The following is a 23,848-nucleotide window of genomic DNA, read 5'->3' on the forward strand; positions in this document are numbered from 1 at the left end:
GAGGGAGGCAAGAGAGGTGGGGGAGTGGCACTGTTGATCAGAGAGAGTGTCACGGCTGCAGAAAAGGTGGACATCATGGAGGGACTGTCTATGGAGTCTCTGCGGGTGGAGGTTAGGAACAGGAAGGGGTCAATAACTTTACTGGGTGTTTATTATAGGCTGCCCAATAGTAACAGGGATATTGAGGAGCAGATAAAGAAGCAGATCCTAGAAAGGTGTGATAATAACAGAGTTGTTGTGATGGGAGATTTTAATTTCCCAAACATCGATTGGCATCTCCTTACAGTGAGGGGTTTAGATTGGGTGGAGTTTAAGTGTGTTCTGGAAGGATTCTTGACACAATATGTAGATAAGCCTACAAGAGGAGAGGCTGTGCTTGATTTGGTATTGGGAATGAACCTGGTCAGGTGTCAGATCTCTCAGTCGGTGAGCATTTTGGAGATAGTGATCATAATTCTATCTCCTTTACGATAGCATTGGAGAGAGATAGGAACAGACGGACTAGAAAGTTGTTTGCTTGGAGTAAAGGGAATTATGAAGCTCTCAGACAGGGGATATTTGGGTGGAGTTCTGCATAGGCATGTTCCAATGAGACGGGAGTCACCAGAGGATACAGGAACCGTGGTGTACAAAGGCTATAATAAATCTAGTCAAAAGGAAAAGAAAAGCTTACAAAAGGTACAGAGAGCGAGGTAATGTTAGAGATCTGGAAGGGTATAAGGCTAACAGGAAGGAGCTTAAGAAGGAAATTAGGAGAGCCAGGAGGGGACATGAGAAGGCCTTAGCGGGCAGGATTAAGGAAAACCCCAAGGCATTCTACAAGTATGTGAAGAGCAAGAGGATAAGATGTTAAAGAATAGGGCCTATCAAGTGCAGCAGTGGGAAAGTGTGTATGGATCTGGAAGAAATAGCTGAGGTACTTAATGAATAGTTTACATCAGTATTCACTACAGAAAAAGATCTGGGGGATTGTAGTGAGGACTTGCAGCAGGTTGAAAAGCTTGGGCATGTAGATATTAGGAAAGAGGAGGTGCTGGAACTTTTGGAAAGCATCAAGTTGGATAAGTCGCTGGGACCAGATGAGATGTACCCCAGGCTGCTGTGGGAGACAAGGGAGGAGATTGCGAAGCCTCTGACGATGATCTTTGCATCATCGATGGAGACGGGAGAGGTTCCAAAAGATTGGAGGGTTGCGGATGTTGTTCCCTTATTCAAGAAAGGGAGTAGAGATAGCCCTGGAAATGATAGACCAGTGAGTCTTACCTCAGTGGTTGGTAAACTGATGGAGAAGATCCTGAGAGGCAGGATTTATGAACATTTGGAGAGGCATAATATGATTAGGAATAGTCAGTATGGCTTTGTCAAGGGCAGGTCCTGCCTTACGAGCCTGATTGATTTTTTTGAGGATGTGACTAAACACATCGATGAAGGGAGAGCAGTAGATGTAGTGTATATGGCTTTCAGCAAGGCATTTGATAAGGTACCCCATGCAAGGCTTATTGAGAAAGTAAGGAAGCATGGGATCCAAGGGGACATTGCAATGTGGATCCAGAACTGGCTGGCCTACAGAAGGCAAAGAGTGGTTGTTGAAGGGTCGTATGGAGGTTGGTGACCAGTGGTGTACCTCAGGAATCTGACCTGGGACCCTTACTTTTTATAGATGACCTGGATGAGGAAGTGGAGGGATGAGTTAGTAAGTTTGTGGATGACACAAAGGTTGGGTGTGTAGTAGATAGTATAGGGGGCTGTCAGAGGTTACAACGGGACATAGATAGGATGCAAAGTTGGTCTGAGAAGTGGCAGATGCAGTTCAAGCCAGATAAGTGTGAAGTGGTTCATTTTGGTAGGTCAAATATGATGGCAGAATACAGCATTAATGGTAGGACTCTTGGCAGTGTAGAGGATCAGAGGGATCTTGGGGTCAGAGTCCATAGGACGCTCAAAGCAGCTGCGCAGGTTGACTCTGTGGTTAAGAAGGCATATGGTGTATTGTCCTTCATCAATCGGGGAATCGAATTTAGGAGCCAAGAGGTATTGTTGCAGCTATATAGGACCCTGGTTAGACCCCACTTGGAGTACTGTGCTCAGTTCTGGTCACCTCACCACAGGAAGGATGTGGAAGCCATAGAAAGGGTGCAGAGGAGATTTACAAGGATGCTGCCTGCATTGCGGAGCATGCCTATGAAAGCAGGTTGAGAGAACTCGGCCTTTTCTCCTTGGAGCAACGGAGGATGAGGGGGGACCTGATAGAGGGATATAAGATGATGAGAGGCATTGATCGGGTAGATAGTCAGAGGCTTTTCCCCAGGGCTGAAACGGTTGCCACAAGAGGACATAGGTTTAAGGTGCTGGGGAGTAGGTATGGAGGAGATGTCAGGGGTAAGTTTTTTACTCAGAGTGTGGTGAGTGCATGGAATGGTCTACCGGCAACGGTGGTGGAAGCGGATATGATAGGGTCTTTTAAGAGACTTTTGGATAAGTACATGGAGATGAGAAAAACAGAGCGCTATGGGTAAGCCTAGTAATTTCTAAGGTAGGGACACGTTCGGCACAGCTTTGTGGGCCGAAGGGCCTGAATTGTGCTGAAGGTTTTCTATGTTCTATGACTTGAGGGATTAAGTTATATAGAGAGAGGTTAGACAGGCTGGGCCTTTACTTCTTGGAACATAGAAGACTGAGTAGGTGATCTCATAGAAGTACGTAAAATCAAGAGGGGCATAGATAGGGTGAGTGGTCATTTTTCCAGGATTGGGGAATCGTAAACCAGAGGACATAGTTTTAAGGTTAGAGGTGAAAGGTTTAATAAGAACCTGAGGGGCAACTTTTTTTACACATTGGGTGGTAGATACACTATATGGAACCAGCTGCCAGAAGAAGTGGGTGAGGCAGGTGCATCAGATACATTTAAGAAGTATGTGGACAGGTATATGGATGACAGCGGTTTAGAGGGATATGGGCCAAGTGCTGGGAAATGGGATTAGTTTGAATATACATCTTGCTCGGCATGGACTCGAATGGGCTAAAGGGCCTTTTCCCGTGCTGTACTACTCTATGCCTCTAAAGTGTGCTGGTCTTTTTAATTCCATGTTTCTATTCTACTCCTCTTATAATAATTTTACAGCAATAATTTGAGGGCTTTAATTCTCAGTTCCATCAAGATGTTTTTGAATACATTCTTGCTCTTAGAACTGGTAGAATATAAGACATTATATATATTTTTGATGTCTTATAGGCATTATAATGCCTATAAGACATTAAAAACCACATTCAAGCAGTTTTTTTTAAGGTTAGAAGGGACAAATAATACCATGATGCTTTAAGTGTCTTGATGGATGAATTATATCCTGAAATATCTACCAAGGTGTATCACGTGACCATGCTCCTGTCATTCAGTGAAGGCTTAATTAGCTGGATGAATTCTGCTGTGGTTTGCACATTGCTTTTTAGAATTTATGCACTTTTTCGTCTATTAAAAAGATAGACTCTGATACTGAACCAATAGTGAAAACTGAATTAATACTGGTTAATTTTCTATTAAGAAATTATATATACATTTACAATGAGATAACATTCCTAACCTGGATGGAAGACAGAGTAATCCTTTGACTTTTTTTTACACAATGTAATAATATTTTTCAAAATACATCCTCATAGAAGTTCACAATAGTTAAACACAGCGATGACGTTCCATAGATGTTTGGGAATATATTTTTCATCTACTAAAATGCTTATCTCAATCACTAAAAGGAAACAAATTACTATTGAACTGTGTATGTGTAAAAAGTTGTGATGACATCAATCTGGAAAGCAAATACAATCCGAGGATAGGAATTTTTTTGTGGTGTATTCGTGCTAATGAAAGGGGCAGAGGGGGAATCATGCCTACTTAATTGGTGGCAGCTAAACAGCTTTATTTCTAACTTTTTTTCTTTTCTCCCTCTCCTGATCCAACCGTCCCCATCACCCTCTTTCCCATCCCCCACCATCTCCATCTGCCCATCACCCACACACTCCTCCCACTGGTTCCCCTCCTCTCCTCCGTCTATTGCACGCTCCACCGTCCTCTCCATTAGATTCCATCATCCTCAGCCCTTTGTCACTTCACTTATCACCTCCCAGCTTCTGACATCATTCCTGCTCTCCCCCTTCCTTATCTGCCTATCATCCCCCTCATCTGTCAGCTCTTGCTCCATCCCTTCCCTCCACCTTTTTACACTGGCTATCTCCCTGCTTTCTGTCCAGTCCAGACGAAGGGTCTCAGCCCAAAACATCAACTGTCCATTTCCCTCCATAGATGCTGCCTGACCCAATGAGTTCCTCCAGCGTTTTGTGTGTTGTTCCAGATTCCAGCATCTGCAGTCTCTTGTGTCTCTACTTTATTTCCAAATTTTGTTACTAAACATGAGTAGGTATTTTACTAAATTAGCATGCAATCCTGTGCATATTTTTGATATTCATCTAAAGTGGGGTGTATGTAACCTGAAGACTACCATCCAGTCTTTCCACGTGTTATGTTTAACCATCAGTTAAAGGTCAGCATGCTAACCGAATGCCCAAAGGAAAGTACTTACAAATTTGTGGATAGACATCTAAAGTTCCAAATCCACCTGTGATGTGGCACGCTTCAGTAAAAAGTTGTCATTTTTGCCAAGATCCAGTTTTTCAGCTAACCAGACTTAAACTGTAAAGAATGATATAATAATTTTGGAGTGTTACAAACTATATAAATAGATCCACAGTAGGGGACCAGCTGAATGAATCAAATGGCCTTTCCCTCTTGGACATTTCCCACATAAAGTAGACTAACCCTGAAGAGAGAAGACAACCTTAGGAATGGAAAATCGTTAAATTCCTTTTCATTGTATGCAATTTAGGTTTTTGTTTTAAGCAAGATAGATGCTGAGACGACATTTCCTCTTGTACAGAAATCTACAAATAAAGGACACTGTTCAAGGAATTACCCACATGACTGTAATGAGGGGAACCTTTGTCTCATAAAGGGCTGTTGATCTTTGAAATTCTATATTGCAGACTGCTGCAGATACGTAGCCATTAAACACAATTAAGTCTGCTATCGATTTTAAGACTGCAGGGTAATCAAAGGTTATAGGGAGAAAGAAATGGGAGCTGAGGCCAAGATCAGATCATGGATGATCTTACTGAAAGACAGAGCAGGTTCAAAGTGCCATTTGGCCAACTCACACTCCTTTTTCATATGTCCTTCTTCCATTCCATCAGCAATGTCCTAAGTTTTTTGAGAAAGAAAATCAATGCCGCTATTACAAAAAATTTCAAATCCAACAGGTTTTTGTAGTAATTTATACCTCAGAATGACACCTTACACCGAATTTACCTTATCTGGTGAAGGAGGATTCTGGCATCTACTAAAACTGTGTTATTCAATAGTTTCTCAAGCACCTTGCTTGCACCAGCAGTTTGCCACTAATATAAAATAACAAACTGTGAAGAAAATAGTTAATTATGCGTATCTACAGCTATCTCAAAGCACCTAGACAACAATGAGAAACAACTGAGAAATAGAAGCCAGTTGGGCCATCTTCCCCTTCAAGCCTGCTCTGCCATTTTTTTGAGGTCATGGCGTCTTCTACCTCACCTCCACCTCCACCTTCCTGCACTATTGCCATATTTCTTGATTACCTTACTATCTTGAAGCTTATTGATCCCTGTTTTGAATAAACTCAGTGACCTAGCTTCCACGACATCCGAGTAATAGGGTTCCAAATACTCAACCATCCTCCAAGTGAGTGAAGAAAATTCTCCTCATCTCAGTCCTAAATTGTCCTTTGCTTATTCTTAAATAGTCATCCAGCCTGCTAAGCCTTGTCAGGATTTTCTATGTTTTACTCAGATCCCCTCTTGTTCTTTTAAACTCTACAACATACAGGCCTAGTCTAGTCGATCTTTCCTCACATGTCCTTGGAACCAATCTAGTCAATCTTTACTGCACTCTCTCTGTGGCATAAGACTAAAACAACACTCCCGGATATTCTGAGTTTGATTCTGCAAATTAGTAAGCTGATATTAGTGTCATTGGGATGAGAGTCCATCCTGCTCACTACACACAAACAAGGATATTGTAAAACCAAACATAGTAAGTTGTGTGGGAATGCTGCACAATTAACCAAAGATCTGTTCTTTTGGGAGAAGAAACAACAGGGACATTTTTTAACATGTCTCTGGCATCAGTTCTGAAGTAAATAAGTTGCAAATCAGTATCATTTTCAGTTTGGGTACCTCCTCATCTTGAGACAGATCGGAATTCAACAATCCATTTTGATCCACTCAAGCACAGAATGAGACTCCAATTTCCAAGTTGTTTCACCCCCACCCCTTTACCACAATGCCAGCCAATCTAGGCCCTGGAGTATTCAAAGCCTCTGCTTCCAATTACGCAGCTTTCCTTATGTAGCATCACTAGATGACGGGAAAACACAATTTTTGGGAATTGGAGTTACTAATGATTTTACCAAAGCATAGTTGTTTTAAAAGGTTTTGTTGGTTCTTATTATTGCATTTCACACTATTGAAATGATATCCAGTATCATTCCCCAAGTTAATGACCTCCAGGATGTCATGTGTCATACAAATTATTTGGGAAATGCAAGCAAATGAAGGGTGGCATTGATAGTGGTAGGGCAGAAAATAACCAAAGATGAAAGAGACGATTGTTGAAGAAAAACACCTAGCATGAACTTATTTTATTCCATCAAATCTCTTGGAGTGAATTGATGTAAGAAGCAGAAAACTTGTATGTGAATTTGGGACATAAAAGGTTAATTCAGAGTGGCAGAACAGAAAAATGCATCTGTCAGCCAGTATCAAATTACAAGGCTTACTCCTGGATGGTTAGAGAAAAAAAAGCCTACAGCACTGCACAGATTACGTGAGTACATGGTAGTGGGGGAGGAAGACATTCTGACAGAAGATGAATAACAACCTAACTTCCCATAAAATTCAACTGTAAAATTGGCCATTTTAATGAATATATTGTACTTATGATATCAATAATGTAAACTGGTCCTGAAAACATGCAATTCTCTCTCCTTTTTATTATCAGCTTTTTCATTAATTGCTCCTGACTTGTTCCCTGGCAACAGCCTGCACTACACTTTTGGCTCTAGTTCAACATTTTTTCTTGCAAAACAGCATTGCTACTGCCCGAGCTATTGCTAGGATTGGCTAAGTAAGTGGTCTAGTAATGCAGTTTTCACAATCACATGATATAGGACCAGGCACCAAGAGTGTGGCGGCCAAGCTGCATAAATCATTTGCGTAAAGGAGTTTATTCTGTAAGCAGATCTGAGAACAAGAAACCATGGTGCCTGTGTTCATTCACTGATCGAACAAAACAATTACAAACAATTCTGTAGGTAACAATATTTATTCCAGCACAACTACATATTACAAAGTAAATATCTTCCCATGAATTAATAGCAGGCAGAATATAAATAATGCCAGAAGCTTTAGCAGTGTAGGTGACATTGCAGATTGAAGAGGAAAATCATCTATATTAATACTTTAACAGAACGCTTAAATGCTTTTATCTTCCTACATATGAACCTCACTTTGTCCTGAATTGTGTTAAAATAGACTGTGCAAATCATCTGCTTACCTGCATGCTTATGTGAGTGTAAGGTGAAGGACATTAAGAGCTGCCAATGCATGTAAACATTCTGACTTTTTGATTTATATCTGATAGTTTTGAGTGCCAATCCTTTTGTTTTACCTCCACTGTTGACAGCAGGATCGATTAAGGCTGTCCTGAACACAACAGTAAATATTAACAGGCTCCAGGCTGTAGAAAATATTAACACTGTGGTCCTCTAGCTGAAAGAAACTGTAACATTATTTTCAATGGACTCACTAACTGTATAATCAATTGTCACACTTAACACCAGCTGCTCCATTCTCAATGATCAAGTAGCTCTGCTGCAGTGAAGGAACACGAGCACATAATCAAATAGACCAGCTTCAAAACTATAACCACTCACACTCTGTATTTGCCAGATGTGTCAGAGACTGTATCTTTAGATCATGTTAAGATACATTCATGACACTTGGAGGTTATATATAATTCTCCATGACCGCACTTTACATTATTGTGCCATAGCATCTTCACACAGACTGACATCGCTTGACAGTACCATGCAAAATCAGGATTTGAAGCAGATGTTACCAATACACATAATGATTAGATAATTTGCAGAAGATGTCTGTAAAGGAAAGCTCAATATGCTAAGCTTGCACAGTACTTTCATTTCAAAAAGAGAAGCAAATTGAAAAATAGCAATTTAAGAATGGTCTATTTCTTTCAATCGTATGCAACTTTGATCCCTTTGAGTAGAATGACAAGGTAACTCATTTCAGTATTTAACAAATGTCTGCTTTCCAACAAGCTAGCGTTCAGTTCCTTTGACAGTTTTGGGCTACTGAACATTGGCTTATTTTCCACCTCCACATCGAAGCAGGCAGTTTCAATGAACACTTTTTTGTAAGCAGACCAGAACATACATTTGAACATACAAAGGCACCAATCAGATCTAAAGCAAAAAGATAGAGGAGGTACTGATAGCTTCACTGATGATGAAGGTGATCAATAAAGGTAGAGCTGTGGATATTGACTACATGGATTTTAGTAAGGTATTTGACAAGGTCCCTAATGGTAGGCTCATCCAGAAGATTAAGATGCATGGGATCCGTGCTGACTTAGCTGTTTCATAGAAACATAGAAAAACCTACAGCACAATTCAGGTCCTTCGGCCCACAAAGCTGTGCTGAACTTGTCCCTACCCTAGAAATTACTAGGCTTACCCATAGCCCTCTATTTTTCTCATCTCCATGTACCTATCCAACAATCTCTTAAAAGACCCTATTATATCCACCTCCATCGCCGTTGCCGGCAGCCCATTCCACACACTCACCACTCTCTGAGTAAAAAACTTACCCTTGACATCTCCTCTGTACCTACTCCCCAGCACCTTAAACCTATGTCCTCTTGTGGCAACCATTTCAGCCCTGGGGAAAAGCCTCTGACTATCTACCCGATCAATGCCTCTCATCATCTTATATACCTCTATCAGGTCCTCCCTCATCCTCCGTTGCTCCAAGGAGAAAAGGCTGAGTTCCCTCAACCTGCTTTCATAAGGCAGGCTCTGCATTCCAGGCAGCATCCTTATAAATCTCCTCTGCACCCTTTCTATGGCTTCCACATCCTTGCCGTGGTGAGGCGACCAGAACTGAGCACAGTACTCCAAGAGGGGTCTGACCAGGGTCCTATATAGCTGCAACAATACCTCCTGGCTCCTAAATTCAATCCCCGATTGATGAAGGACAATACACCGTATACCTTCCTAACCACAGAGCCAACCTGCGCAGCCGCTTTGAGCGTCCTATGGACTCGGACCCCAAGATCCCTCTGATCCTCCACACTGTCAAGAGTCCTACCATTAATACTATATTCTGCCATCATATTTGACCTACCAAAATGAACCACTTCACACTTATCTGGCTTGAACTGCATCTGCCACTTCTCAGACCAACTTTGCATCCTATCTATGTCCTGCTGTAACCTCTGACAGCCCTCTATACTATCCACAACACATCCAACCTTTGTGACATCCACAAACTTACTAACCCATCCCTCCACTTCCTCATCCAGGTCGTTTATAAAAATCACAAAGAGTAAGGGTCCCAGGACAGATCCCTGAGATACACCACTGGTCACAGAGCTCCATGCAGAATACAACCCTTCAACAACCACTCTTTGCCTTCTGTGAACCAGCCAGTTCTGGATCCACATTGCAATGTCCCCTTGGATCCCATGCTTCCTTACTTTCTCAATAAGCCTTGCATGGGGTACCTTATCAAATGCCTTGCTGAAAGCCATATACACTACATCTACTGCTCTCCCTTCATCGATGTGTTTAGTCACATCCTCAAAAAATTCAATCAGTCTCGTAAGGCAGGACCTGCCCTTGACAAAGCCATACTGACTATTCCTAATCATATTATACCTCTCCAAATGTTCATAAATCCTGCCTCTCAGGAACTTCTCCATCAGTTTACCAACCACTGAGGTAAGACTCACCGGTCTATAATTTCCTGGGCTATCTCTACTCCCTTTCTTGAATAAGGGAACAACATCCGCAACCCTCCAATCTTCTGGAACCTCTCTCGCCTCCATCAATGATGCAAAGGTCATCGTCAGATGCTCCGCAATCTCCTCTCTCGCCTGCCACAGCAGCCTGGGGTACATCCCATCCGGTCCCAGCGACTTATCCAACTTGATGCTTTCCAAAAGTTCCAGCATCTCCTCTTTCCTTTTCAGCCTGCTGCAAGTCCTCACGACAATCACCCAGATCTTTTTCCGTAGCGAATACTGATGTAAAGTATTTATTAAGTACCTCCGCTATTTCTTCCGGATCCATACCCACCTTTCCACTGCTGCACTTGATAGGCCCTATCCTTTTGCATCTTATCCTCTTGCTCTTCACGTACATGTAGAATGCCTTGGGGTTTTCCTTAATCCTGCCCGCCAAGGCCTTCTCATGTCCCCTCCTGGCTCTCCTAATTTCCTTCTTAAGCTCCTTCCTGTTAGCCTTATACTCTTCCAGATCTCTAACATTACCTAGCTCTCTGTACCTTTTGTAAGCTTTTCTTTTCCTTTCAATTCAGAATTGGCTTGCCCATAGAAGGCAAGAGGGTAATGATCACACAAAAAAATTCTGCAGATGCAAAATCTGGAGGAATACACAAAAAGTGCTGGAGGAACTCAGCAGGTCAGGCAGCCTTTATGGAGGGAAATAAACAGGCAATGTTTCAGGCCGAGACCCTTCATCAGGACTGGAGAAGAAGAGGGTATTTGCCAGAAAAAGGTGAGGGGGAGGGGGAGGAGCACATGCAGGCAGGGGATAGGTAAATTCAGGTGATTCCAGGTGAGAGGAGGAAGGTAGGTGGGTGGGGGAGGGGAAGAAGATGTAATAAGCTGAGAGGTGATAGAAGAGGCAAAGGGCTGAAGGAGGAGGAATCCGGTAGGAGAGGGCAGTGGACCATGGAATAAAGGATGGGGGAGGGGAAGAGAGGAGATGGGCAGGTCATCAAGGTGGGGGAAAGGAGCCATAGGAATAAGCAAAGACAAAGGAGTTGGGTGGGGGGGTGGGGGGGGTGGGAGAAAAAGAAGGGGTGGAGTTACTGGAAGTTAGAGAAATCGATGCTGAGGCCATCAGGTTGGAGACTCCCAAAGCGAAATTTGAGGTATTGTTCCTCCAACCTGCATCTGGTCTCAACGTGGCAGTAGAGGAGGTCACAGATAGACATGTAAGTATGGGAGTGGGATGTGGGATATGGGTAATGGTCGATGGGATTTATTCTGGCTGGAGGTCCGTGACTAGTAGTGTTCTGCAGGGATCCGTACTGGGATCTCTGCTGTTTGTTATATAAATGACCTGGATGAAAATGTGGATGGGTGGGTTAGTAGGTTCACAGATGATACAAATATTAGTGGGATAACACAAATATTGGTGGTGCTGTGGATAGTGCAGAATATTGCCAAAGGATACAGTGGAACACAGATCAGTTGAAGATATGGGCGAAGAAATAGTAGGTGGCATTTAATCTGGGCAAATGTGAGATGTTGCACTTTGGGAGTAAAGGGACAGTACACAGTTAATGGCAGGACCCTTAACAGTGTTGATCAACAGTTGGGGTCCAAGTCCATACTTCCCTGAAAGTGGCTGCATAGATTGATAAGGTGGTAAAGAAGGCATATGGCACGCTTGCCTTTATTAGTTGAGGTACTGAATTCAAGAATCAAGAAGTTATGTTGCAGCTTTATAAAACTCTGGTTAGGTCGCATCTGGAGTATTGCATTCAATTCTGGTCACCCCATTAGAGGAAGGATGTGGAGGCTTTGGAGAGGGTGCAGAAGAGGTTTACCAGGATGTTGTCTGGATTAGAGGACATGTGCTACAAGGACAGGTTGGACAAACTGGGGTTGTTTTCTCTGAGCAGCGGACACTGAGGGGAGACCTGATAAAAGCTTATAAAATTATGAGAGACATAGATAGACAGCTGGTATCTTTCTCCCAGGAGCGAAATGTCTAAAACTAGAGGGCATGCATTTAAAGTGAGAAGGGGTAAGTTCAAAGATGATGTGTGGGGCAAGTTTTTTTAAAACAGAGAAAGTGATGGGTGCCTGGAATGTGGTGAGGGGTGGTAGTGGAGAATAATACGATAGAGACGTTTAAGAGCCTCTTAGACAGGCACATGAATGTGCAGAAAATGGAGGGATATGGACATTGTTTAGGCAGAAGGGATTAGTTTAGTCAGGCATTTAATTACTAGTTTAATTAGTTCAACACAACATTGTGGGCCGAAGGACCTGTTCCTGTGCTGTACTGCTCTATGTTCTCTGTTTATAGGGGAAACTTCTGCCACCCTGTATCAGTATTGATATATTTTAAACTAATTTGCTTTAGAAGGCAGAAATCTAACAAAGTACAAATAATAAATAAACTGCTGGAAGAACTCAGCAGGTCAAACAGCATGTGTGGAGGCAAAGCAATGGTTGGCGTTTCAGGTGAAGATCCAGCATCAGGTTTGCATGCAGAATCTAAGCCCAAAATGTCAATCATCCCATTGCCTCCAGATGCTGCTTGACTCGCTGAGTTCTTCCTGCAACTTATTTTTTGCTCCAGATTCCAGTGCCTGCAGTCTCTTGTGTCTCCTAACTTAAACTACATACTTACAGACCTTGTGACATGCTAGAAGCAAAAACTGAAATAGTACCTGGAAGTGAATGGGAGGAGGACAAAATGGATCCCTTGCCTACAAGTCAGGGTGGTGTTGACTTTTGACTTTGAGAGCAATGTAGGTGCTTACATTTGATTGCTAATTGATGTTTAACTAGCAAACAAACACAAGTGCCTGCACTGTTCTCAAAGTCAAAGTGAGGACCACTGTCTCTCTCAAAAGAGAAACAAGAAGGACTGCAGATGCTGGAATCTAGATGAAAAACACAATGATGCTGGAGGAACTCAGCAGGCCAGGCAGCATCTGTGGCAACGGGGAGATGCAGATCATGGTTACGGACAGAGCGCAGGTGTTCTGAGAAACGGTCAACCAGTCTGTGTTTGGTCTCGCCAATGTAGAGGAGGCCACACTTGGAGCACTGAATGCAGTAGATGATACTAAGGGAGGTGCAGGTGAATCTCTGTCTCACCTGAAAGGACTGTTTGGGTCCCTGGGTGCAGGTGATGTAGGAGCAGGTGTTGCACCTATGGTGGAGGCAATGAAAAGTTCACAGGGTGGGAGCGAGATGGGTGGGGCAGTGCAGAGTGAACTCAGGAGTCGAGGAGAGAGCAGTCCCTGCGAAAGGCAGAAAGGGGTGGGGAGGGGAAGACATTCCTGGTAGTGGGTTTCCATCGGAGATGGTGGAAGTAGTGGAGAATGATGTGTTAGATACGTAAGCTGGTAGGACAAAATGTGAAGTCAAGGGGGACCCTATCCCTGTTAGGTCTGGGAGGGATGGGGGTGAGAGCAGAGGTGCAGGAAATGGCAGAGATACAGGTGTGAGCTCTCTCAATGACAGTAGGGGTTTACTAGCCAAGGTTAGTAAAGAAGTTGGACATCTAGGATTCCCTGAAGTGGAAAGGCCCATCATCAGAGCAGAGGTGGAGAAACTGAGCTCAAGAATTGAACTTATCTGCTCTGTCATGACAATGGTGCATTCCTGACCCTAACCACTTGCTACATAAAATTCCTTTTCCTTTTGGTACTAATAGCAATCACTTTCATTCTACATCCCCTAGTTGTTGACACTTCTGCTAATGGGAACAATTCCTCACTAAATATATGCCTATTCCCTTCAATATTTGAAATACCACCATAAGATCTCCTGTTTTTCTAATCAATTTGCATTTGTCCAAGTGATTGCTAGTTCTGTTTCTGATTATCGTTTCTCAATATTTTTCTACCACCAAGGTTAAACTAATAGGCTTGAAGTTATTGACTTTATCCCTACACCCTATTTTTAAACAATTATGTAAACATTTACAACTTTCCTTTCCTTAAGCATCACCTCTGAATTCAGGGATATTTGGAAAATTGTGACCAGCACCTCTGCAGTATCTGCAACTCATCTGAACCAGGTGATTTATCTATTTAAATGCAACTAGCCTTTCTAGTACCTTCTCTTTATCAATTTTTTGCTCATCCATAATGGGACTACATTTTCCTTTGCCAATTCTCCAGCAGCATCTTCTTCCTTGGTGAAGACTGGTGTAAAGCTATGTCCACCAGCAGATTTTCTTTATGGTCTCTGCTTTTCTCTTACAATCCTTTTCCTGTACACATGCCTGTAGAATATTTTGAGCATCTCTTTGATATATGCTGCCAGTCTCTTCTCATCCTCACTGTTTGTCTTTCTTATTTCCTTTTTGTACTTCCTCTCTGAACTTTCTGCAATCAGCCCAATTCTCACTTGTGTCAACAACCTGGCATCTGTCATTTGTTGCTTTTTTTGATGCTCTATTTTACACTCTATCATTTTGCTCATGCAGGAAGCTCTGGCTTTAATTTTCTTCCCCTTCTCCCTCTTGGAAATATACCTAGATTGTAGCTGAAATGTCTCCATCTTAAAGGCCTCCAATTATTCAATTTGCAGTTTTGTCTGCCAAGTTCTGAATTCCAATCTACTAAGGCCAAATCTGTTTTCAGTCCATTGAAAATGGCTCTTCTCCAATTGAGTTTGTATGTAAAGTAGCAGAATTAGACAATGTCCTAACTGACAGATCATCTTAATAAGGCAGGTAAGGAATCATGCAAACCAATACCTGGAGTATTGTATCCAGTCCCAGATGGCACATGGTGGGAAAAATACAAAGGCTTTAAGGCAGGGTGCAGAAGTGATTTACTAAAATGAATCAGGGGTCAGGGGGGTGGGGTGGTGGTGGGAGGTAGGGTCTTTAGTTAAGTGGATAAGACTGAAGAAGCTAGGGTTATTCTGCTTGGAATCGAGGTTGTGATGGTATCTGATAGAGCTGTTTAAAATTATAGACAGAGTAGTTAAAGAGAAACAGTTCCCATTGGTAGAAGCATCAAGAAACAAGGGGCAGAGATCAAAGGTGATTAAGCAAAGAATTAAAAGTGTCATATAGAAAAACTTTCTGAAGCAGTGAGTGTTCATGGTCCAGAATACACAGTCATGAGTAGTAGTGGAGGCAGATACAACTGGAAGATTAGAAGAGCTTGATCTGTATGGAAAGCATTTGTAGGGCCGTGCAGGGGAGTGAAACTAGCTGGATTGCCGAGAGCCGGTATATACTCATTGGGCCAAATGAGCTCCTCTCATGCTCTACCATTCTCTACATTTATGCCTTTATATGGAAAGGGAGAACTAAAGTAGACGAACTTGCAGGTTCTCCTTTTCCCCATAGGACTGCTGACGGACAGAACAGATTTCCGACATGCAGAGTGCACTGGTTTGCTGCACACTTTCAAAAGTGAACTGGAATGGTTCCTGTAAGTGGCAGATTAGTGCTCAAAGGATTAATTGAATCCCAACTAATATACATCTGCTCAATATGTTCTCTTGAGGCGATCAGAGAAGAATTGATCTTAGCTTTTTAATGTTTCTGTTTCTTCAAGATAATCAAGCTGCTGGTGTATAGGAGAGGTGTTGTTGTGAAATGATGCTTGGGAGGTTCTGAACCTTGTGTAGCAGGCTCAACAGACCAATTTGTGTTTCCTTCGTCATTTTAGATGTTCATATCAAACTGCTTAGGTACCAAGGAACCTTAGATAAAAGGTTTGTTATCTAGCTGCTGCGATCACTGACTGAAGTAGACTACCCACCTTGAAAGGATAAACATTAGTTAACATTAAAATTGAGATAGATGAGATAAAATAGGTCAGGTAGAGTTTGCCATTTTAACTCTCTAATGCATGAAGAATGTGCACTAGAAATCGAAACTTCTGATGAAAATTATACATACGGCAATATAATACACTTTGGCCTTTTCCACCAGCTGCCAGTTTTCCTTGTGGTCCAGGTGCTTCTCCTTTTTGTAACAATTTGCAGCTGCTAGATTAGCGATAAGAGACCTACAATAACCAAATGAATTGATTTAGCTGAATGTTTGTCACACCATAAATACAAATAAACTTGAAACGTAAAACATCTACATAAAATTGAATGACAATATCCAAAGAATTACCAGAGCTATACAAGACAGAAACAGGGTATTTGGCCAAAGCAATCTGTACAGACATTTATAATTCTGCCTTTCCTCATGTGCATCCAATGGCTTCACCCTCTGTGCCCTTTTCCCTCGCATGTTTGTCTGACCTCTTAAGTGCATCTATACTATTAGCCTCAACTACTTCCTGTGGCAGTGAGTCCAACATTCTCATCATGCTCCGGCAAAGAAGTTTCTTCTGAATTCCATAGAAGCATAGGACAATACAGGCCCTTTGGCCCACCATGTTGTGCCGACCTTTAAAGTCCTCCTCAGCCTCTCAAGGGCGAGCTAACGGAGATCAGTTGCCCCCGAACACAGGGTGAGATTCCGAGCAGCTTTGCCACTGACTGTCAAGGGATGGTCAGGCAGGCAGAGGGGTGGAAAGCGGTCAGGGGTCACATCCGTTCAACGGCACGAGAGCCTCACAATGCCGCCCCCACCCAGCACCTCGTTAAAAATCCTCCTCTGCCATCCTGCACCGCTGCTCCTTCAGCTCGGTCAGTCTCCGCACTGTGTCCGACAGATCCCGCATCCCATGCTGTCTGTTGTCCCTCGTGCAGACACTGACGGAGCCACTGGATCCCTCCTTCTCTCTGACAACAAGAACAAAGTTGTTTTGTTGGAATGCCTCAGGACTATGTTGTATTGGTGGCTCTAGTTATGTTCTTCTCCACAAGCATTCTCTTTGCATCCACACTACCCAAATGTTTCATAACTTTAAATATCATTCCTCAGCCTTCTTTTCTCAACAGCACAAGTATGCAACCTGCTCATCCTTTCCTGACCGGTATTCCCTCGTATTACCGATATCATCCTTCTAAATCTTCTCTGCACATTCTCCATTGCCTTCATAATCTTTTTATAACATGACAACTGGAACCGTGCACAGGTTTCTAAATGCTGGATAACCAGGTTTAGCACAATTTCCCTTTTTCAATTCTCTAAACAAACTTAGTGTTTGGTTTGCTTTCTCTCATCTATGGTCCAACTTTCAGTGACTGCCTCTACCTCCTCACACACCTTCCAAATCATAAATAAACTCCTTATTCTTCTTCTGTAAATATACCATATTTACCTATGTTTAATCTCATCTGCCAACTATTTGCCCATTCTGCAAGTCCTCTTATAATTTGATGCCATCCTCAATAATGACTCCCCCATCCTAATTCACAATCCATCTTATTTTTGTATGATCAGTAAACTTGGAAATATGACATTTTGTCCCCTCAGCTGAAAGACTGAGATCGATTATGAACAGCTGGGGCTGAAGTACCCACCCCTGGAGGACCACGTTAGCCACAGCCTGCCAACCTGAGAAAGACCAGTTTAAGACTTTGTTTTCTATTAATCTATGGGCCAATTTTCAATTCATGCCAGTCAGTTACCCCCAATTCTATGTGTTCCAACACGGTTGACTAACTTCCTGTGTGGGACTTTATCAAAAGTCTTCTGAAAATCCAAATACACCACAGCCCTGGCCCTTCCTTATCTATTACACTTGCACCGAACGAATTAGGAACAGGGGTATGCTATTCGGCCTCTGAAGCCTGTTCTGCCATTTAATAACATTGCCATTGATCTAATTGTAACCTGAACTCTGTATTTCCACCTACTCCTGGTAACCTTTCACCCTCTTAACAGTCTGATTCAACCACCCTTTGAGGAAGAGAGCTCCAAAGACTCGCCTGCCTCTGAGAGAAAAATATTGCTTCACCTTTCACTTAAATGAGCAACAACTTACTTTTAAACAGTGACCCCTGGTTCTAGATTCTCTTACAAGAGGTTACACCCTCTGCACCTCCACCCTGTCAAGGACCCCTTCAAGTCACCACTCAGTCTTCTGCAGTCCAGTGTACATGAGGCTAGCCTATCCAATCTTTCCTCATAAGACAACCTGTGCATTCCAGGTACTAGTCTAGTAAACCTCCTCTGAACTACTTCCACTGCATTAACATTCTTTCTTAAACAAAGAGAGCAGTACTGTACACAGTACCACACTTGCGGTATGGCCACCATTTATAACTGAAGAGTAACTTCCCTAATTTTGTACCCAATTACCCTTGTAATAAATTATAACACTCTGTTAGCCTTCCTCATCACTTACAGCACCTGCATACTATCACTGAGTGGATCATGCACGAGTTTACCCAGATCCCACTTTAACTCAGAGCTTTGCAATCTCTTGCCATTTAGATAACGTACCTTTAATACCTTTCCTACCAAAAAGGACATTTTCATTCGGCACCTTTTTAAATGTCTTCTGGAACCATAATTATAGTACATCCACCAGTTCCCCTTTATCCATAGCATGTTACTTTATAGGGTCATACAGCACAGAAACAGGCCCTTTGGCCCAATTGGTCCATGCTGACCAAGATGCCCATCCAAACTAGTTCCATTTGCTTATGTCTGGCCAATAAACTTCTAAAGCATTCCTATCCACGTACCTGTTCAGTTGTCTTTTAAAAGTTGTTATTGTACCTGCCTCAACCACTTTCTCTGGCAGCTCATTCCACATATTGTACAACCCTCTGTGTAAAAAAAGTTGCTCTTCAAGTTCCTATTAAATCTCTCCCTTTCACCTTAAATCCATGGCCACTAGTTCTTGATTCCCCAATCCTGGGAAAAAGACTGTGTGCATTCACCCTAAATATGCCTCTCATGATTTTATACACCTCTGTAAGATCACCTCTCAGTCTCCTATGCTCAAAGGAAGAAAGTCCTGGTATGTCTAACCTCTCCCTATAACTCGAGTCCTGGCAACATCCTTGTAAATCTTTTCTGCACTCTTTCCAGTTTAATAGTATTTTTCCTAGAGCAAGGTGGCCAAAACTGAACATAATACTCCAAGTGCAGCCTCACCATCGTCATGAACTACTGCACCATGACCTCCCAACCCTTATACTCAGCGTCCCGACAGATGAAAGCCAGCGTGCCAAAAGCCTTATTCCCCACTGTCTAACTGTGACTCCACTTTCAGGGAATTGTGTACCTGAAGGTCCTTCTGTTCTACAACATTTCCCAGGGCCCTACCATCCACTACGAAAGTCCTACCTTGATTTGACTTTCATAAAAGCAACACCTCACACTTATCTGAATTAAGCTCCATTTGCCATTCCTCAGCCCACTTATCCAATTGATCAAGATGCCCTGTAACTTTTGATAACCTTCTTCACTGTCAACAATACCACATATTTTAACGTCATCTGCAAAGTTACTAACCATGCCTTGTACATTCTCATCCAAATCGTTGATATAGATGACAAACAACAGGCCTGCTCTGACCCTTGAGGCACACCACTAGTCACTGGCTTCCAGTCCGAGAAACAACCTTCCATCATCACCTTCTGTTTCTTACCATCAAGCCAACTGTGTATGCTACACACACAAAATGCTGGAGGAACTCAGCAGGTCATGCAGCATCTATGGAGGGAAATAAACAGTCGACGCTTCAGGTTGAGACCCTTCATCAGTGCTGAAAATGAAAAGGGCAGAAGCCAGAAGCCAGTAAGGGCACAGACTAGAAGGGCCGAATGGCCTGTTTTCTGTGCTGTAGTTTTTCTATGGTTTCTAAGGTGGTTGGGGGAGGGGAAGGAGCATAGGCTGGCAGGTGATAGGTGAGACCAGGTGAGAGGGGGAAGGTAGGAAGGGGGAAATGCAAGAAGCTCAAAGGTGATAGCCCCTTTGCCTCTTCTACCTATCATCTCTCAGCTTCTGACATTGCCCCCTCCCTTTCCCACCCACCTTCCTTCCCCCTCTCACCAGCATCTCCTCTACTGTAATGCAGACTATCCAAGACCTCCCCGTTGACTTTCCCTAGTTCCGAAGTCTTTGTGTCTTTCTCCACAGTAAAAACACAGGAGAAATAGTCATTGAGGACCTCGCCTATCTCCTGCTGCTTCACACACAGATATCCACTTTGGTCTTTGAGGGGCCCTATTCTCTCTCTAGCTGCTCTTTTTCCTGTAATATATAAAATCTCTTTGGATTCTCCTTAATATTCTCTGCCAATCTATCCAATGCCTCCTTTTTGCCCTCCTGATATCTTTCTTGTGTACACTCCTGCATCCCCTATACTCCTCCAGGGATTTACTTCTTCAAATAACGCCAATAAATTGGTCAAACATAATTTCCCTTTGACAAAACTATATTGAGTTTGCCCAATTACTTTGAATTTTTCTGTGTGCCTCGCTGTAATATCTTTTATGGTTTCTGACATTTTCCGTGCCTGATGTTAAGCTAACTCCCTGTTGGTTCCTGTTTTCTGTCTCCATCTCTTTTTGAATAACATTACCGAGATTGCAAAATAGTAAATGTAATTTTGGAAAATTAAAGCCAATGCATCAACTATTTCAATAGCCACTTCTTTCAAGACCCTAGGATGACTCCAAGATGAAGTCTGTCTGGTCCTGGAGACTTGTCACCCTGTACTTTCGACGGTTTGCTCAGTACTACTTCCCTGGTTACTGTAATTTTCCTGATTTATTCCCTTCCCATTCCTGATTTACAGTTAGTTTTGAGACATTACGTGTATCCTCCATAATGAAACCAGATACAAAATCTCCTTTATTTCGTCTGCTGTCTCCTTGTCCTCCACTATTATTCCCCAGACTCTCTTTTCCATAGGACTGATACTCACTCTGTTAACCCTTTCCTTTTTAAAATGTCTATAGAAACTCTTTCCATTTGTTTATACATTTCTAGCTAACTCTCTCACATAATACTTAACCTTTTAAATTTTTTTAAATATATTCTGTCTAATTTTCTGACCAGCCCCCTGCCTTTGCACAACGATGTGCTTTTTCTTTAAGATACGATCTTTAACTTTTTTAAATTAACTATTGATGGTGGGTCCTCCCCTTGGATTTTTTTCTTTATTATTGTAATGTATCTATCCCGTGTATCCTGAAAGATCTATTTATGTGTCTGCTGTTGCATCTCAGTTAACTGATCACTTGATCCGGTTTGTCAGTTTGTTTTAGCAAGCTCTCATTATTCTGTTAGTCACATCCTAGGAGAACTCTAGTAATTTAGTCAAACGTGATATCCCTTTCATAAATCCATCCTTTCCTGTTATCTTATTATTTCTTAGAATCTTTGCCCTCCTTCAAATATTTATCTATTTTTCACTTAATGGGTTGAGTTATCTCTGACCTGATCATGTCCCAAGGCAAAACCTTTCTTTGTCCAAAATTTTCAATGTAAAGAAATTTTTTCAAACTTCTCTGTATTCAATAATGATTAATTTAACTTGTTAACATATCCCATGTCACTGATTTTCCAATGACAGGAAATAGTTTACCCATGTTTATTACATCAAACCTGTCTATTATTTTTAAAAATCTCCTTGCTTCTCTATCTACTCATTACTCCAGTTACTGTATATTCTTAAATCAGGTATAAAAATTGGCCCTGGCAATGACCTTTTGGATACAGAAGTTTGAAACGGTTTTCTAATTCCTTAATTTGATGGACAATTCCTTGCTCGTGATACATAAAATCATCGAATAGCACAGAAGAGGACACTCAATAATCAAGTCTGTGTCAGCTCTTTCATTGTCTGATACATTTTTCCAACTTGCTTTCTCTTTCCCCATTAGTTTATGCCATTTATATTTATCAAATTCACCTTTGAAAACTAGTGTTGAATCTTAATCCACTGCCCTATTGAGCAGTGAGTTCCAAATCCTAAATGGTCACAGATAAAATTTGTTCTCTTTATCTTGCTCAGGTTCTTCTGTCAGTCACCTCACATCTGTGCCCTCTGCCTGTTGACCTGTCAGCCATTAGAAACTGTTTCTCTTTATTTACTTCAAAACCATCTTGATTTTAAACATCTTTATGAAAGCTTCTCTTTTCCATCTATGTCTAAAGGTAACAGCCCCATCTACTGCAGTCTATTCATATAATGGTAAGCCATCATCCCAAGAACCATTCTAGTAAATCTCTTCTGTATCTCTCAGAAGCCTTCACATACCTCAAAAGTGTGTTGCCTCGAATTCTGAGACAGTACTCTAGTTGGGACTGACCTAGTATTTAATACAAATTTAGTAGAACACCTTGACTTCTGTGCTGCCTCTCTGTTTATAAATACAACAAACCTAAATGATTTATTAACCTGTTACTTTGAAAGATTTTTACAGAATCATCCTGCACTCGATGGAGATGGGAGAGGTCCCAGAAGATTGGAGGGCTGCAGATGTTGTTCCCTTATTCAAGAAAGAGAGTAGAGATAGCCCAGGAAATGATAGACCAGTGAGTCTTACCTCAGTAGTTGGTAAACTGATGGAGAAGATCCTGAGAGGCAGGATTTATGAACATTTGGAGAGGTATAATATGATTAGGAATAGTCAGCATGGCTTTGTCAAGGGCAGGTCCTGCCTTACGAGCCTGATTGAACTTTTTGAGGAGGTGACTAAACACATCGATGAAAGGAGAGCAGTAGATGTAGTGTATATGGATTTCAGCAAGGCATTTGATAAGGTACCCCATGCAAGGCTTAGTAAGAAAGTAAGGAGGCATGGGATCCAAGGGGACATTGCAATGTGAATCCAGAACTGGCTGGCCTACAGAAGGCAAAGAGTGGTTGTTGAAGGGTTGTATTCTGCATGGAGGTCGGTGACCAGTGGTGTACCTCAGGGATCTGTCCTGGGACCCTTACTTTTTATAAATGACCTGGACAAGGAAGTGGAGGGATGGGTTCGTAAGTTTGCGGATGACACAAAGGTTGGATGTGTAGTGGATAGTATAGAGGGCTGTCAGAGGTTACAACGGGACATAGATAGGATGCAAAGTTGGGCTGAGGAGTGGCAGATGCAGTTCAAGCCAGATAAGTGTGAAGTGGTTCATTTTGGTAGGTCAAATATGATGGCAGAGTATAGTATTAATGGTAGGACTCTTGGCAGTGTAGACGATCAGAGGGATCTTGGGGTCTGAGTCCATAGGACGCTCAAAGGAGCTGCACAGGTTGACTCTGTGGTTAAGAAGGCATACGGTGTATTGTCCTTCATCAATTGGGGAATTGAATTTAGGAGCCGGGAGGTATTGTTGCAGCTATATAGGACCATGGTCAGACCCCACTTGGAGTACTGTGCTCAGTTCTGGTCACCTCACTACAGGAAGAATGTGGAAGCCATAGAAAGGGTGCAGAGGAGATTTACAAGGATGTTGCCTGGATTGCAGAGCATACCTTATGAAAGCAGGTTGAGGGAACTCGGCCTTTTCTCCTTGGAGTGACGGAGGATGAGGGGGGACCTGATAGAGGTATATAAGATGATGAGAGGCATTGATTGGGTACATAGTCAGAGGCTTTTCTCCAGGGCTGAAATGGTTGCCACAAGAGGACACAGGTTTAAGGTGCTGGGGAGTAGATATTGAGGAGATGTCAGGGGTAAGTTTTTTTACTCAGAGAGTGGTGAGTGCGTGGAATGGGCTGCCGGCAACGGTGGTGGAAGCGGAAACGGTAGGGTCCTTTAAGAAACTTTTGGAAAGGTACATGGAGCTGAGAAAAATAGAGGGCTATAGGTAAGCCTAGTAATTTCTATGGTAGGGATATGTTCGGCACAGCTTTGTGGGCCAAAGGGCCTGAA

General features: G+C 42.4%; 1 protein-coding gene across 4 annotated transcripts in view; it reads right to left on the minus strand.

The window, feature by feature from the left end:
* Nucleotides 1-23,848, minus strand: part of LOC127584701 (adenosine kinase-like) — a 280,100-nt gene that overhangs the window by 105,944 nt on the left and 150,308 nt on the right. For all 4 annotated transcript variants that reach the window (XM_052041589.1, XM_052041591.1, XM_052041590.1 and 1 more), the window contains exon 6: nt 16,014-16,122. In XM_052041589.1, coding sequence (XP_051897549.1) covers nt 16,014-16,122 — 109 coding nt within the window. The remainder of the gene's footprint in view (nt 1-16,013; nt 16,123-23,848) is intronic.

This window comes from Pristis pectinata, chromosome 30 (genome assembly GCF_009764475.1).
Source record: "Pristis pectinata isolate sPriPec2 chromosome 30, sPriPec2.1.pri, whole genome shotgun sequence".
In the NCBI taxonomy this organism is placed as follows: Eukaryota; Metazoa; Chordata; class Chondrichthyes; order Rhinopristiformes; family Pristidae; genus Pristis; species Pristis pectinata.